Genomic DNA, 13,875 nt, shown 5'->3' with positions numbered 1-13,875 from the left:
AGCCGGAGCTATATTGACTTTTCTGAACTTGCCTTTCGAGTCATATCCATTTTTTTTTAACTCGGACAGCTTTGCTAATTTTCCTCAACGCGCAATTTCTTTATGCAAAATTAAGTAATCACCAGCGACATATGTAGTGTAAATTATCTGTAAAGCTCTCTCTCAAGACATATTACCCTACCGCAATCGATATTTTTGAAAGAAAAAAGGCTGTTCTACAAATATGACGCTGGGTGCTTACCGGTTAAAGCTAAATTTAACACACTGAATGCCACGCTAATTTTACATGGCTTGCCGTCTGGCCTCGACGATAAATAACTACAAACTAAATTTGCGAATATTAGACAGATTTTGCTAGTTTTAAAAGCTTTAGCATTTAAAAAGTTTTAGCTGTTCGTTCCTTGTACTGGAACTGGGCGTCTGAGGCCTTACCGCCCTTAAATGACATATCTGATAAAAGTGGTGAATTATATAGGCCTACGAATTGTTTAGAAATAATGGGGGATAAAAATCAACAAGATTGTATTTATTAAACCAAGATGCACTATAAATAAACTACCACTAGAAAATATTTATTCGTTGTCCGGAACAAGTTGGCATCTCTGCGTATATAAATAAAACTATATTAGTGTGTTCTATATTCCTCAAACCATATTAGTAACGATAATAATGTAAAAAATTAAACATTTACTCGTATTATGCGTTTTCAATAATCTTGGCTTCGCCGGTCACCGGTTACTCCCGTGTTAAACTGAAACCATTGAGCAAATTATGCTCGCTTTCATCTGCGTTAGGTTTCCTTATTTCCGAGTTTTACCAAGAAAATTAAAACTTCATTTGAAGTATATTTGATAAAATTAATCTACCACTCTTCGCAAAAAATAATTTATTATATATAATTCTTAAATTTCATGGGAGTATTGTTTCAGAATAAATACTTCAAAAGTATTGCATAAATTACTAGCCAAAATATGTGCTGGTAATCGGAAGTTAATTTTCTAGCGGTAGGAAAACATCAAATTATTTATATAGTTTATTCTACATTTGTTTCATATTTTATGCAGTTCGGAGAAAAAGTTTTTTGTTTTAAATTTTGCTTTTCTTTCATTGGAATTTTTCTTAAATAATCTCATAAATATAATAAAAAAATGAAACAAATAATGGAATATTCATTGAATAAGCTATTCATTTGAATAATTTATTTCTTTTAATCTATGCTTTCAAATTCTTTTCTTGTTGAATTAGGCTATTTTACTTCCTATTTAAATATATGATGCGAAATAGAAGTGTAATTTTTTAAAATCTTTTTATCTTTTCTTATAGTTATTCAACTCTTTTTATTCATAGTTTATGCAGTACGAAAAAAAAAATTTCTTTAAATTTCTTTTTCTTTATTCATTGAAATTTTTCTTAAATAATCTCATCAAAATAATAAAAGTATGAAACAAATAATATAATATTCATTGAATAATCTAATTACAGGTTTCAAATAATAGTTCAAAAAAGCTCTAATTTTTGGAGTCCTTGTGACTCTTTCTCGTAATAGTGCGAGGGTCCCGCGGTGGACTTATAGGGAACCACTAGGTTATACCACTAACAATATCAATACGATCAGCAATGGTAATTACTAGATGCCTATATTTAACCCCTTGATTTTCACAAACAAAAGCTTATGGCAACTTCCAAACTTTAAAACATAATTCAAAACAATCTTCATAAAAATATTTTTTATGTCTATTCCAGTGTATTGTTTACTATTCAGAGTTTTCAGTTCTGTAAACGGTTTTTATTTCATTTGTTTCACTAATTTCTGTAGCAGAACGCTAAACTTTTGTTGCGTAATCCATGCAATCTACTCAGCAAGAACTTCTACAAGTATGTATTAGCAAATTTTATGAAAATATTTAATATAACTGAAACGAGTACTTACTTGAACTTTGATTTTTAAAGAAATATAGCTGCAATCTTTCTTTGACATTATTCTCGTTCACATAAAATTCAACTCTCACCCTGAAAGAAATAATACTTCATGTATTCATTATATTAATTGAAATAAACAAATATTAAAACTAATGTTTTTAATTGAATAAAGTGTAAAAGAAAGTGTGTCCTTTCCAAGTTGCTATTGAGATAAATAATTATTGGGATATGTGCAGAGATGCCAACTTGCTCCGGACAGCAGATATATAATTTAAAGTGGTAGTTTATCAATTGTAATTCTTGATTTAATAAATTCAATTAAGTTGATTTTTATCCACCACTATTTCTAAATAATTCGTAGGCTTATATGATTCACAACTTTAAGTACTTATGTCATTCTATACCTTTCAAAAAACAAGCAAAAATAGTGAAATATTTGCAAAATTTACTTTTTAGCTATTTACCGTTTTTTTTTTAAATTATTTTTCGTGTCTTGAGCAGTTGGCATCTCTGTATGTGCTGAGTGACCAATGGTGCATACATTAATTATCAGAGATGCCAAATTGCTCCGGACAGCAAATATATATTTTAAGTGGTAGTTTATCAATTGTGATTCTTGGTTCAATAAATTCAATTCAGTTCATTTTTATCCACCACTATTTCTAAATAATTCGTAGGATTATATAATTCACCACCATATAGCGTTTATGCATACAGCCATACCCTCCAACTTATGAAGATTTTGAAAATAATTCTTTCTAGTGGTAGCGAACCAAAGTAGAAATTTTTAAAGCAAATGGATCATTCATAAAACTTTTATCAGAACATAAGAATCTAGCCATATGGCCTGCGCTTTTATAAGTAATAGTGGACAAGTTACGGTAAAAAAATTTTTTTATAAATATTAAGACATTAATTTTGCTACCGTCTGAAAAGAAGATTTCTGAAACTACGGAAATTCCGTAGCAGTTGGAGGGTATGCATACAGCCAACATCACATATTTCCTATGTATGTTTCAGTCATGGGATATTTCAAGATGAATGGGAAAAGGGCCATTTAGGCATCAGGTGCCCAGTTCTACAACAACGAATGAAGTATTTGTGCATACCTGCTAACTTTTAATCCTTTCGAGCCTTTAAAATGCATACCTGTTAACTTTTAATTTATGCCCCAGGGGCAGTAAAATGAAACTTTAATAACTATTTTAGGCATAATCATACGCTGAAGTTTGAAAAAGCTTACGCAGACATCTACGACAGTATTACATATTAATATATATCCTTAATTTTTTAAAAAATAGTCGTGGTATAAAAGATCATAAATTAAGTTGATAAATGCAAGGAATCTGTAGAAAGCATACATTTCACTACCACTTTAAATATAAAAATAAAATTTGACGCCAAATGCGTAAAAGTTTGCAGGTATGCTTATGTCGTTCTATGACTTTTAAAAAACACACAAAAATAGTCAAATATTTGCAAAGTTTACTTTGCAGTTTTCACCGCTTTTTTAATTATTTTGGCGTGTCTGGAGCAGTTGGCATCTCTGAATTATTTGTAACCTGTTCCAGATTCACAAGTATACAAAGGCTAATAATACACGTAAAGTTACACTTATCAGTAGAAGAGTGCATGCACGTTGCATACTTTGAAGAAAAAATTTTTTCTTCAATTATTTAGACTAGCGTTATATATATATACTTTTAGATATAACATAAAAGCATAATCATTTAGTACAGTGTTCCATTGTTGTCGATGCATTTTTATTAGCCGGAAAATCACCTGGAAGGATCCAGTTTTCCCTTATTCAGTTCCATATTGTTTTAGTTGTCATCAGTATAAAATTAATGTAGGTAATAAAGGTGTTCGCGATCGCAACGCTTGAATACGCCCTCTAGCGGGATAGTATATTTTCAGGCTTTTATTTATTAAGTGTTCATTCAGTTCTATCAGAATCATTGGCAGAGTAGGACGCCATCTTTTTAGCAGCAAATAAGAACCAAAAATTTCCCTAAGGAAAAGGAAGAACTTGAAAAAAAAACGACCCAGAGCAGTAGAAAATCTTTCTGAAACAGAATGCGCCCAACATTTGAAGAACAATTTCTGAATAATGTTTATCTTTCTGTTATCAATAAACTTGCTACCGATAACTTACAATTTCGTGATCGTATACTGTTGCAGATGTGTGAATTACGGAAAAAAATTTTTTTTCTTCGATTCAAAACAAATTAAAGTGAAGTCAACATTGCTTACTTCATCCCAATGAATAAACGTGATTTCAGAACGTGCAGAACTGTAATAGTTATAGAATATTCTTTTTTATATAATAGTATATATATTTCTGAATCTATATAATTCGGAAAACAAGAATAAAGAATCATCCGAATTACTTGGAATAGTATCGTTTGTGATGATTATTAATAACTTTTTATCGTTTTCTTGGTGAGTGTTTTTGTTTTAAATTTTGAATGAATAATTAAAACTGGAATTCAGCTATTCTGTTCTTAAGTTACATATGTGAAATTCATATCGAGAGCTTACAACTATAAAATTGTGTTGTATGTCTATCTAAAAGTAGTGAAGGGATAATCTATATATATTTATTATATGAGAATAAAATTTTCAAACGAAGAATATTTCATTTGGAAATCTCCGGATTCTTGAAACAAGTGAGTGTCAAGATTTTTGTAATAAAAAATTTACTTGTAGATAATTTTTTTTTCTAATTTGATGAAAGTTCTCTACAGAATGGTTTTCCACGTCTGATTAAGAACTTAAAGACTAAAAAAAAACAATATGAAATTTTCTTATTTCAATATGAGGAATTTTTGGAATCGTTTTTATTTATCGTAAATATTCTTTATTTTTCGTTTTTTAGTTTATAAATGATGATTTTTTATTGAAACTTTAAATTTTTTGATAAAAACTTTTGTCAAAAAACTTTTTTTCCAAAATTAAATGGTATAACATTGTGTGCTTCGGTATACTTTTTACATAATTTTAATGTTTGAAGTAATATGATTCAAAAATGTATGGAATGTGAAATTTAAATAGACCTTTCATATTAGATCATTAAATGTAGTAGAACGATTTCTCCGGCAATAGGTTTAAACTCTAATAACAAGATTTTTTATAAATATTTTCCCATGTGTTTTGCATGTTTCTCTAAAAAAAAGATATTCCATTTTTTAATTCAATTGCATACGAAAGAATATCATACATTTTTCTTTATTAAATTTTATTAGCCACAATAAAGAAAGAACGTTATTATGCTACATTGCAGAAATCTTCAGTGCAATTGATGTTCCGCTAGCAGTTATTATAGCCCCCTATAGGTCGTTGCATTCTGAAATTGTTTTTCTATACATATTTTTGTGTCCCTAATTTAAAAGTATTTTCATGTACTGGTATTATTACGTTTCTGATTTAAGAGTTCAAAACTAAGAGAATTGTTGTTGTTTTTTATTATTATAACGCAATTCTGTGCTACTTTTAAACATAAATTGATTCAAAAAAAATTTCAAATCTTATTAACCGTTTAACAGTTATTATTTTTTGTGCAAATAATATTGATATATTGTTATAAATTACCGTTATAAGGATTTGTTAAATGATTTAGAACGTAACGATCAGCTTCATCCAAAATGTGACAGAAGCACATTTTATAAAAGAGTATTATAAAGAGCATAGAGTACATAAAATAGTATTTAATATATCCGCAAATTTGGTAAACGAAAGTATAAAATTACGGTAGTGAACTTACCAAATTTGTTAGAACAATATAATGTTATGACAATATAAATGTTAGTTCAAAAAATGATTACTTAGAAAAATTACTTCTGTTAGTCAATAGATCTAAACATTTATAATATTAATAGATAATAATATTTGGTCGAGCGAAATGTAGGCGCAAGCGTAAGCAAACAAAATTATTTTAAGTACATATCTGTTAAGTAATTTCAACTTTTGTTAAAAAGTAAAAAAAAAAACAAAAAAAAAATTTCTGCCAAGAAACAACAATTAAGGCGAAGCTTTGAGGCTTAGTCCCCTAGTTTATAAGAAAAATTATAATTTCTCAATATCTCTGATGTGGTTGCTTATAAGCAAAATATGCACCTATGAGCAGGGGCATAGGGGCTAGGGGCATAGAACGTTCGCCTCCAAATGAGAGAACCCAGGTTTGAATCTTAGCGGTGGCTGGCAGGTATTAATTCCACCCACGGGTTGCTCCGACCACAGTGCTGACATAAGGTAGACAGCGGTAATAGTAGGTTAAATTTCTCTAGTCATCTGGCTAACCATGGGAGATTTTCGCGGTTTTCCACTCCATGTAACGCAAATATACGTTAGTTCCATCGAAAAGTCCTCCACGAATTCAAATTACTCCTTATACTTGATCCAGAAGTTCCCTTGTCTTCTGGTTTGGGTTCAAAATTACAAGCCTATAGAGATGAACATTGATAATCGTATACTCAAAATTGGGTTAGCTTTTCAACGACGGTTATAAAATAAAATATAAAATATATACTGGGTGATTCAGAAGATAGATCACTCGTATAACAATGAATTGACCCAGATTCGAATTTCAGCTATGGTTGGTCGATATGAATTCTGCAACCGGCTCACACCGACCACGCAAAATATCCCCAGTGGTAGACGGAACATAGGTTAGAGTTCCCTCACTGTCATGTTAAATATGGAGAGCTTTAGAGTTTTCCTCTCCATGTAACGCAAATGCTGGTTAGTTCAATACAAAAGTCCTGTAGTTTGTCTCTGCACTTGAACCAGAAGTTCACTTGTCTTCTGGGTTGTACTCAAAATAACCACGCAACGGAGTCGTCAAAATTGGATCGGCTGTTCAACGCCGGTTGTAAAATAAAATAAAATCACGTACTAAGGTAAAGTATTGATTAATAAAGTCAGTACGCGTTCTTATGCAAAATATCTTGAAACAAACGAAAATTTCAAAAAATTTTATTTAAAAACCAAACTAGCTATGAAAATTTACGATTACATACTTTTCTATTGGCTATTTTTTGCAGAGTTAACAGTTAATAATTAGTGGTGTCAACAGCAAGTTGTGATTTTTAATTTTTGTGCAATTTTTATTGTGAAAATAAATTCATTTTTTTACTAGTGGTACACAGCGTTACGAAAAATTTAGAAAGGTTACACAAAAGTCATTACATCGGGAAACATTGAATTAAGTTATTGATTAATTATGTGCACTTCATTACTTTCATGTATCTATCATAAACTTCAAACTTTCAGGGAAAAAGTTTTAATTGATTTTTTAACTGCAATCTTTTGTATTGATGTGTTTTAGACATCCAATAATTACCCAAACTGTTTCCTAAAGTATGCCTATCAAAATGCTTTCCTCTCAACATACCGTCATAATTTATTACAAAATTGAAGTACCATATCTTAAAACTAATGATCGGTTTTGGAATCAATGATTTTACTCTATTCCTTAAAAAATAAAAACATCGGTTCTCGAGATTAAAATAGATGGAGTTTATTTTTATCGACTAAAATACTTCCTACTTTAATTTAAAGTTTTTCACTTTGGTAACTGATTGTTCAGCATTTTCATAAATATATTTATTTTGCATGAAAACGCAAAAAAGTAACAAATTCGATACATCAATAATCATTTTTAAAACCCTTAACAAGAATAAAGTTCGGCAGTAAATGATGATTTGTGTCTAAAACCAGAATTTTACATAAATATTAACTTTCAAACTATTCTCCTTTATGACATCAAAGCACGTAGTAGCTAATTTTGTTGTGGTTACGCCCAATTGTTATTTTTTAAAGGAAAAAAAGAGTTATTGATTTGTATATTATGCAACTTATTTAACGATAGATGTTATTAGATTTAAAATTGCAAATGCGTTTTTGTAGAAAATTGAATTATTGTTTTTAGGTAAAGTGCGTTACGCTTGGCTTTGTTAAATGACTTTTTTAAGTTGACTCTTGGAACTACTTGTTCATTTTATCTGGCAACACTAATTCAATAAATGATACAATCTAATAGAAATGTGTAACTAATTGTTTTTAACCGTTTAGCAACCATTATTCTATAAACAAAAAAGAGCTAAAGTATGTCACTTCATTTCGTATGTACAGTGCGCTTAGTAAATAAACCAACCACCCTAACTTTTGATGTAATGATCGGATCTTCACGTTCTAGAACTCAGTCTTAATAGTTCGAGGGGTTGACATCAAATATGCTAATTAATTAGTGCAGACAATATTTTAAGTTACGAAATCAGACACATAAACGTATTTTCTCTGAATACCTTTTCTTCAACGGATTTCTGATCCCAATAATGTAGGGGGTAGTTGCAATATGGTCCCAATAGTTTGGACTCCTTAATGTTAATTTTACTTTTTGCGTATATCTCGAGAAATTTAAAAGGCAATTGGAAACTTTTTATAAACTAAAACATTCATTTATCCAACGATAATTCTATGCAAACAATAATTTTTAATAAATATTTATTATTTTTTTATCATTTTACTTAATATTAGTTGAAAAAACTTTGAATTGTAAGGTATACAGATTTTTATATTTTTTTAAATAATATAATTTTGAATGGCAAAATACAAAATTTGAATGAACTTGGTCGAACAGTTCTTGAGAAATCTAATTTTTTAAAATACAACTTTTTTGAAATTCGATTTCTCAGGAACTACTCGACCGATTTAACTCAAATTTTGAATTTTACCCAGTAAAATTATATTCTTTAAAACGATGTAAAAATTATATACTTTAAAACTCAAGTTCTTTTTGACTAATATTAAATTAAAAAAATAAAAAATTGGTAAATTTTTTTTCTAAAAATTATTTTTTGCTTGGAATTATTTTTAGATAAATGAATTATATAATTGTGTGCAAAAGTTTTCAATTCGCTTAAGAAGTTCTTTAGATACGCAAAAGGTAAAATTAACGTTAAGGGGTTCAAACTTTGGACGACTATCCTGACTAAACTATTGGGACCATATTTCCTGGATTGCGACTAACCCCTATATTTTGGGGGTCAGATATCCGAATCCGTTGAAAAAAAGACGTGTTTATTCAGAGAAAGTACGTTTTCGTGTCTGGTTTCGTAACTTAAAATATAGTCTGTGCTAATTAGTTAACATATTTGAGATCAACCCCTCGAACCATGAAGAATGAGTCCTATAACGCAAAGATCCGATAATTATATCAAAAGTTATTCACTGTGGTCTGTATTTTATTTCTGCACTGTACAATCGAAAGGCTCAGTTACTAATGTGCTTCCTGACTATATTAAATACAGTACTTATTAATAAGGAACATATTGTGACAAATCGCACTTGTTTAGAAATGATAGGTTATTTCTGTTTGATATTGCCATGGTGCAAAAAAGTATAGTTTTGAACTGGCAGTAGTACTATACTATTTTGAAATGTAAGCACTAAAATATGAAGAAAAAAAACTTAATTTTTTCGGTTTAACTAACTTACTGTAAAAAACGGATCCCTAAATATCATCACCTCCTAACCGAAATATTTTATTGTATATTTTTTAAAAGGCTGGGTTAAGTCTTTCTTTACCTTGTTTATTTTATTTATCGCAACCTAATTTCAAATAAAAATTATGCAAGTATACTCAAAACAAACATGGATTAATTATGTTAAATTGTAAATGAAATCAAAAACAATTCTATTACATTAAATATACACGTATTGAGGCAATCACTTAATGTAATTTTCCCTCGTTAATAAATGCTCCTTAAATTACCAGATCAGGGTTACTGAATAATAAAGATCTTATAAATAAATAAAACTGGATAGTGTTTCTACTACTTCTTACATTTTCAGTCATCCCTGCCAGGGCTTAAAAGTTTTAGGAATTTTTGTCTGTATCCTATGAAATTGAGTTCGAAATTTAATTTTTGCCAAGTGCGTATTTTGTACAGATTATAACTGTTAATAGTGCTTGTCACGAATGCTTTTTCTGAATACAAGATGGGAATTAAATGTTTAGAGTACCTGTTTTTATTTTTCCTGATAATTAACAGACCTGAGAAGGTCAACCATCAAAATGTATGTTAGTTTTATTTATTTATATTTAACAACTGTCATTTGGAAATATTTGAAACCATTATCCTTCTTAATACTTTTCGTAGTTCTATTTTGGAAAGAAAACTAACATAATTATGTCTGAAAGAAAAACTTCGAACAAAAAGCTTTATGTATGCAAATGCTGAAGAATTTCTTATATTAGAAAAAAAAATGTGCGTCGGAAATAATTAGTAAAACTTAACTCACAGTTTCGACGAAAAGAACTAAAATGCCTTAAATGTATTGTTTCCATATTAAAGCTTTAAGTACTTTTCTTAATTCCATTAGAAGGTTCGTAAAGTCCATTAAATATGATGATTGTTATTTCCTATTCAAAATTACATATTTTTTTCTTTTCAGCTCTTAATGATTCCTTTTATCGCGTGTTTGAATTACCAATACAAATTCGACGTGTGAAAAAGAAAATAGCTTTAAACCTATTTTTAAATATATATTTGTTTTAATGATTGATCTAGAAGCAGAAATTGTTTAATAGATTTATTAACCAATCTGTTTTTCCGTTTTAAGAAAAATTATTTGGTATTATTGCATGTTTTTTTCCTTTATTGATACTTAACTCCCTTATTAGCTAAATTTAATCTGATAATTGTGATCCGGCCACCTCAAGACTTATCAGTGGGCACCTAAAATGCATGACCTTTCCCAACGTGCACCAAGTGCCATCTGATGCCGGCCTCACCCGATCATATCCTCGATTGCTTGGGGCTCGCTCTTGCGGATATCCGTGATAGCCCATTTCTGGTGCTTGATTTTGCTAGCGTTCACGGTCTCGTGGATTTGATCTAGCTGTCGCTAGATCCTGAAGGATTGGACACAACACAACAACAACAATCTGATAATAGTTAATATTCTGATCTAAACTGACCATCCACAAGAAATTAAAAAACTGATTGTGAAATTTCTATACGGATACGGACTTCTATACGGACTCACTACTTTGACTTTCCAATTTAATCTAAGAACAGAAATTTATTTCAATTATTTGTGCTATCAGTGTTTTAGTTTTGTGAGAACACTAATTAACTTAACTTCAACACATTTCAATGTTTACTTTACTTACAAAAACTGGGCACCTGGGCCGTGCTGAAGACTTCTATGCCAAGCATCATGAAATTTACTGACAGTTGCATACCTGCCAACTTTTAATCCCTTCCATTATCATTTTTCCCAGTGGTATTAAAATGGAATTAAAACTTCAATTTTAAGCAAACAAATACGTTGTATTTGAGAAAACTTAAGTTGACGACCATGATAATAACGCATGTTAATATATGTGCTTAATTTTTGTAAGAATAGTGGTGATCAAAATCATTTAGAAATTAAGTTTATGAAAGAAAAAAACTGTATATAATTACTACCACTTTAAATATGAAAATAAAATCTTCTGGAAAATCCGGACGAATTAGCAGGTATGCAGTTGTGATAAAAAACATTTTGAATTCAGTAGTTTGTGTGGGGGCTGTTTTAAAATTGAATGTTATAATTCAGGGTTAAAATACGGACGAAAGAATTTTTTAAAACAAGTGGTGGATAAAAATTTGAGAATCAAATTATTAATCTAAATCTAGTAATAATTAATCTAAAGTAACAATTTGTATTTGTAAATTCAAAATAACGCATTTAGACATTAGAATTGATTGACTAAATTTATCAGTGAAATAAAAACTTTTAAAATTTTCATTAGCAGGCTAACAGTGGAACGTTTTCGTGGTTTTCCTCACCATGTAGCGCAAATGCGGATCAGTTAAATCGAAAACTCCTAAACGAAGGCAAATTTCTCCTAATACTTGATCCAAGAGTTCCTTTGCTTTCTGGATTGGTTTCAAAATTAATAGGCTACGAAGTTGAACATTAGTGGTCATAAGACCAAACTTGGGTTGGTATTTCAGCAATGATAATGAAATATAAAATAAAAATTTCTTCTAACACTATTTAATTACATGACTAAAATTACCGCAAGACTTTTATGAATATTATTAAGAGCCATCTAAAAATTTCAAAAGGAATTGTGACACTTAAAAATAATATTGATTAAATTACCTAATATGTTAACCGTTATGATTAACAGATATTCGTAAATTAGCGTGATGTCCTAGCAAAAAATTAATAAACTTCCGTTGACTTAAGTCCTATCCGCATCGAATTCATCTTAGGGAGTTGGATAGTAGTTAAAAACTTACAAATAATAGATAATCGAGGGCCAACAACTTCATCTTTAACCCTTTGGGTACATTTGACGAGTGAGATTCGTCAAGCGTTTATTACCAATAAATTAAAAGTGGTGACAAAAATATTTTCTGTCAGTCTATTTCAGTAGAAAAAATGCATTGATAACAACCGCATCTTATCCTCTTCAGAATCAAAGTATCCACAACTTGGGAAAAATTTAAGAGTGGTAACGAACTTTTCTCAAGACTGCTGAAAATTTCATTAACTTAACCTCCAATTAATTTTATAAGATCAGTTTTGAATTTTTCAACTCACAATGAGTGAAAGGAAATTATTTTTTAGCAGATGAGAATATTTTCAAATATGTATATATTTCAAAATGTAGCTACCACTTTAACAAAATGATAATATCGGGTCAGAAGAGGTTATAAATGACAAAGCATTTAGTGAAGGTTAGAGCCCCTGAATTAGACAGGCCGACTTATCATTTATTGTTGGAGCAAAGAGCTAACATAAGCACAGCGAATAAATATTTTCAAGTGGTAGTTTATTAATTGTAATTCTTGGTTTCATAAGTTCGATTTAGTAGATTTTAATCCACCACTATTTCTAAACAATGCGTAGGCTTATAAAATTCATCACTTTATAGTTCTAATTACAAGCATTACATTTTTAAAAGCAAGCAAATATTTTCAACTATTTGCAAAATTTACTTAGCAGTTATTTACCGTTTTTTAAATTAATTTTGGCGTGTCCGCAGCAGTTGGCATCTCTGTAATAACATAACGAATACTAAAATAACGTTAACTTGCGAACTTGTTTGCTCCAATATAGCTTGATATGTCAGCTCTGATAGTATAGAAGCCTTAGTGAAGGTGTCAGGTTATATTACGTAACTATTTAACAATAAAAAAACTTTTTTAATCAAAAACTTACTACCGGGTTTTTAATTACGCTGTTTCCTCTTACTTCGGAATTTAAATAAATCGGATCCAAAGGGTTAAGTTAACTGAGCTCTTCATTGATGAGATAATTATTTGAATAAATTTTTGAAGCAAAGTAAGTAATTGTGCGGAAAGCTGCTATCTTTTGATTTAGGAGATGTGATAAAAGGTTATGCGGGGAAGCACGTGTAACTACTTTACACATGTTTGTCTCTTTACACGTCTACTGTCATTTTGTGTTTAGACACTGAGGGAGTTCACCCTTGTTTATAGAACCGAAACTATATAGCATATTCATTTCTATACTTTATTTACGTTAATTTATGCTTTAGTCTTATGTGAAAGTTAAGTTTGGCCCTTGTGAAGGAAGCGTGTTATATCATGTGTGTAAGAAAAACATGATAGAGTAGTGAGCACAAGTTCTGAAGAAAATCTTACAAAGGAATATAAATAAATGAAATTCACATTAAAAATCAATGCAATTGCAGGTCTGCTAACTCCTACACTTTTAGCAAAATACTTCAGAGACTGGTAGACAATTAAAAACCAAAGCTTTCAGAATTTACCTAAATATTAAAAGCCTCACCACAAAAATATTAGACCAAAGTGGAGTTGAATATGAACTTTTAAATAATTTATATGTTGAGGCGTGGAAAATAAGTTTAAATGAATAAAAAAAATAATACATTATAGCCTATACTTAGCTACCACTAGAGTAAATGTT

The 13,875-nt window shown here is 29.8% G+C and overlaps 1 protein-coding gene across 1 annotated transcript in view; it reads right to left on the bottom strand.

Annotated features, from left to right (window-relative positions):
• Nucleotides 1-13,875, bottom strand: part of LOC107451644 (potassium channel subfamily T member 2-like) — a 339,135-nt gene that overhangs the window by 164,541 nt on the left and 160,719 nt on the right. The window contains exon 3 of the mRNA XM_071181980.1: nt 1,931-2,010. Within this exon, the coding sequence (XP_071038081.1) occupies nt 1,931-2,010 (80 nt within the window). The remainder of the gene's footprint in view (nt 1-1,930; nt 2,011-13,875) is intronic.

Source organism: Parasteatoda tepidariorum, chromosome 6 (genome assembly GCF_043381705.1).
Source record: "Parasteatoda tepidariorum isolate YZ-2023 chromosome 6, CAS_Ptep_4.0, whole genome shotgun sequence".
Classification (NCBI taxonomy): Eukaryota; Metazoa; Arthropoda; class Arachnida; order Araneae; family Theridiidae; genus Parasteatoda; species Parasteatoda tepidariorum.
The sequence above is the reverse complement of the archived record's forward strand: the minus strand, read 5'-3'. Positions and strand labels throughout refer to the sequence as shown.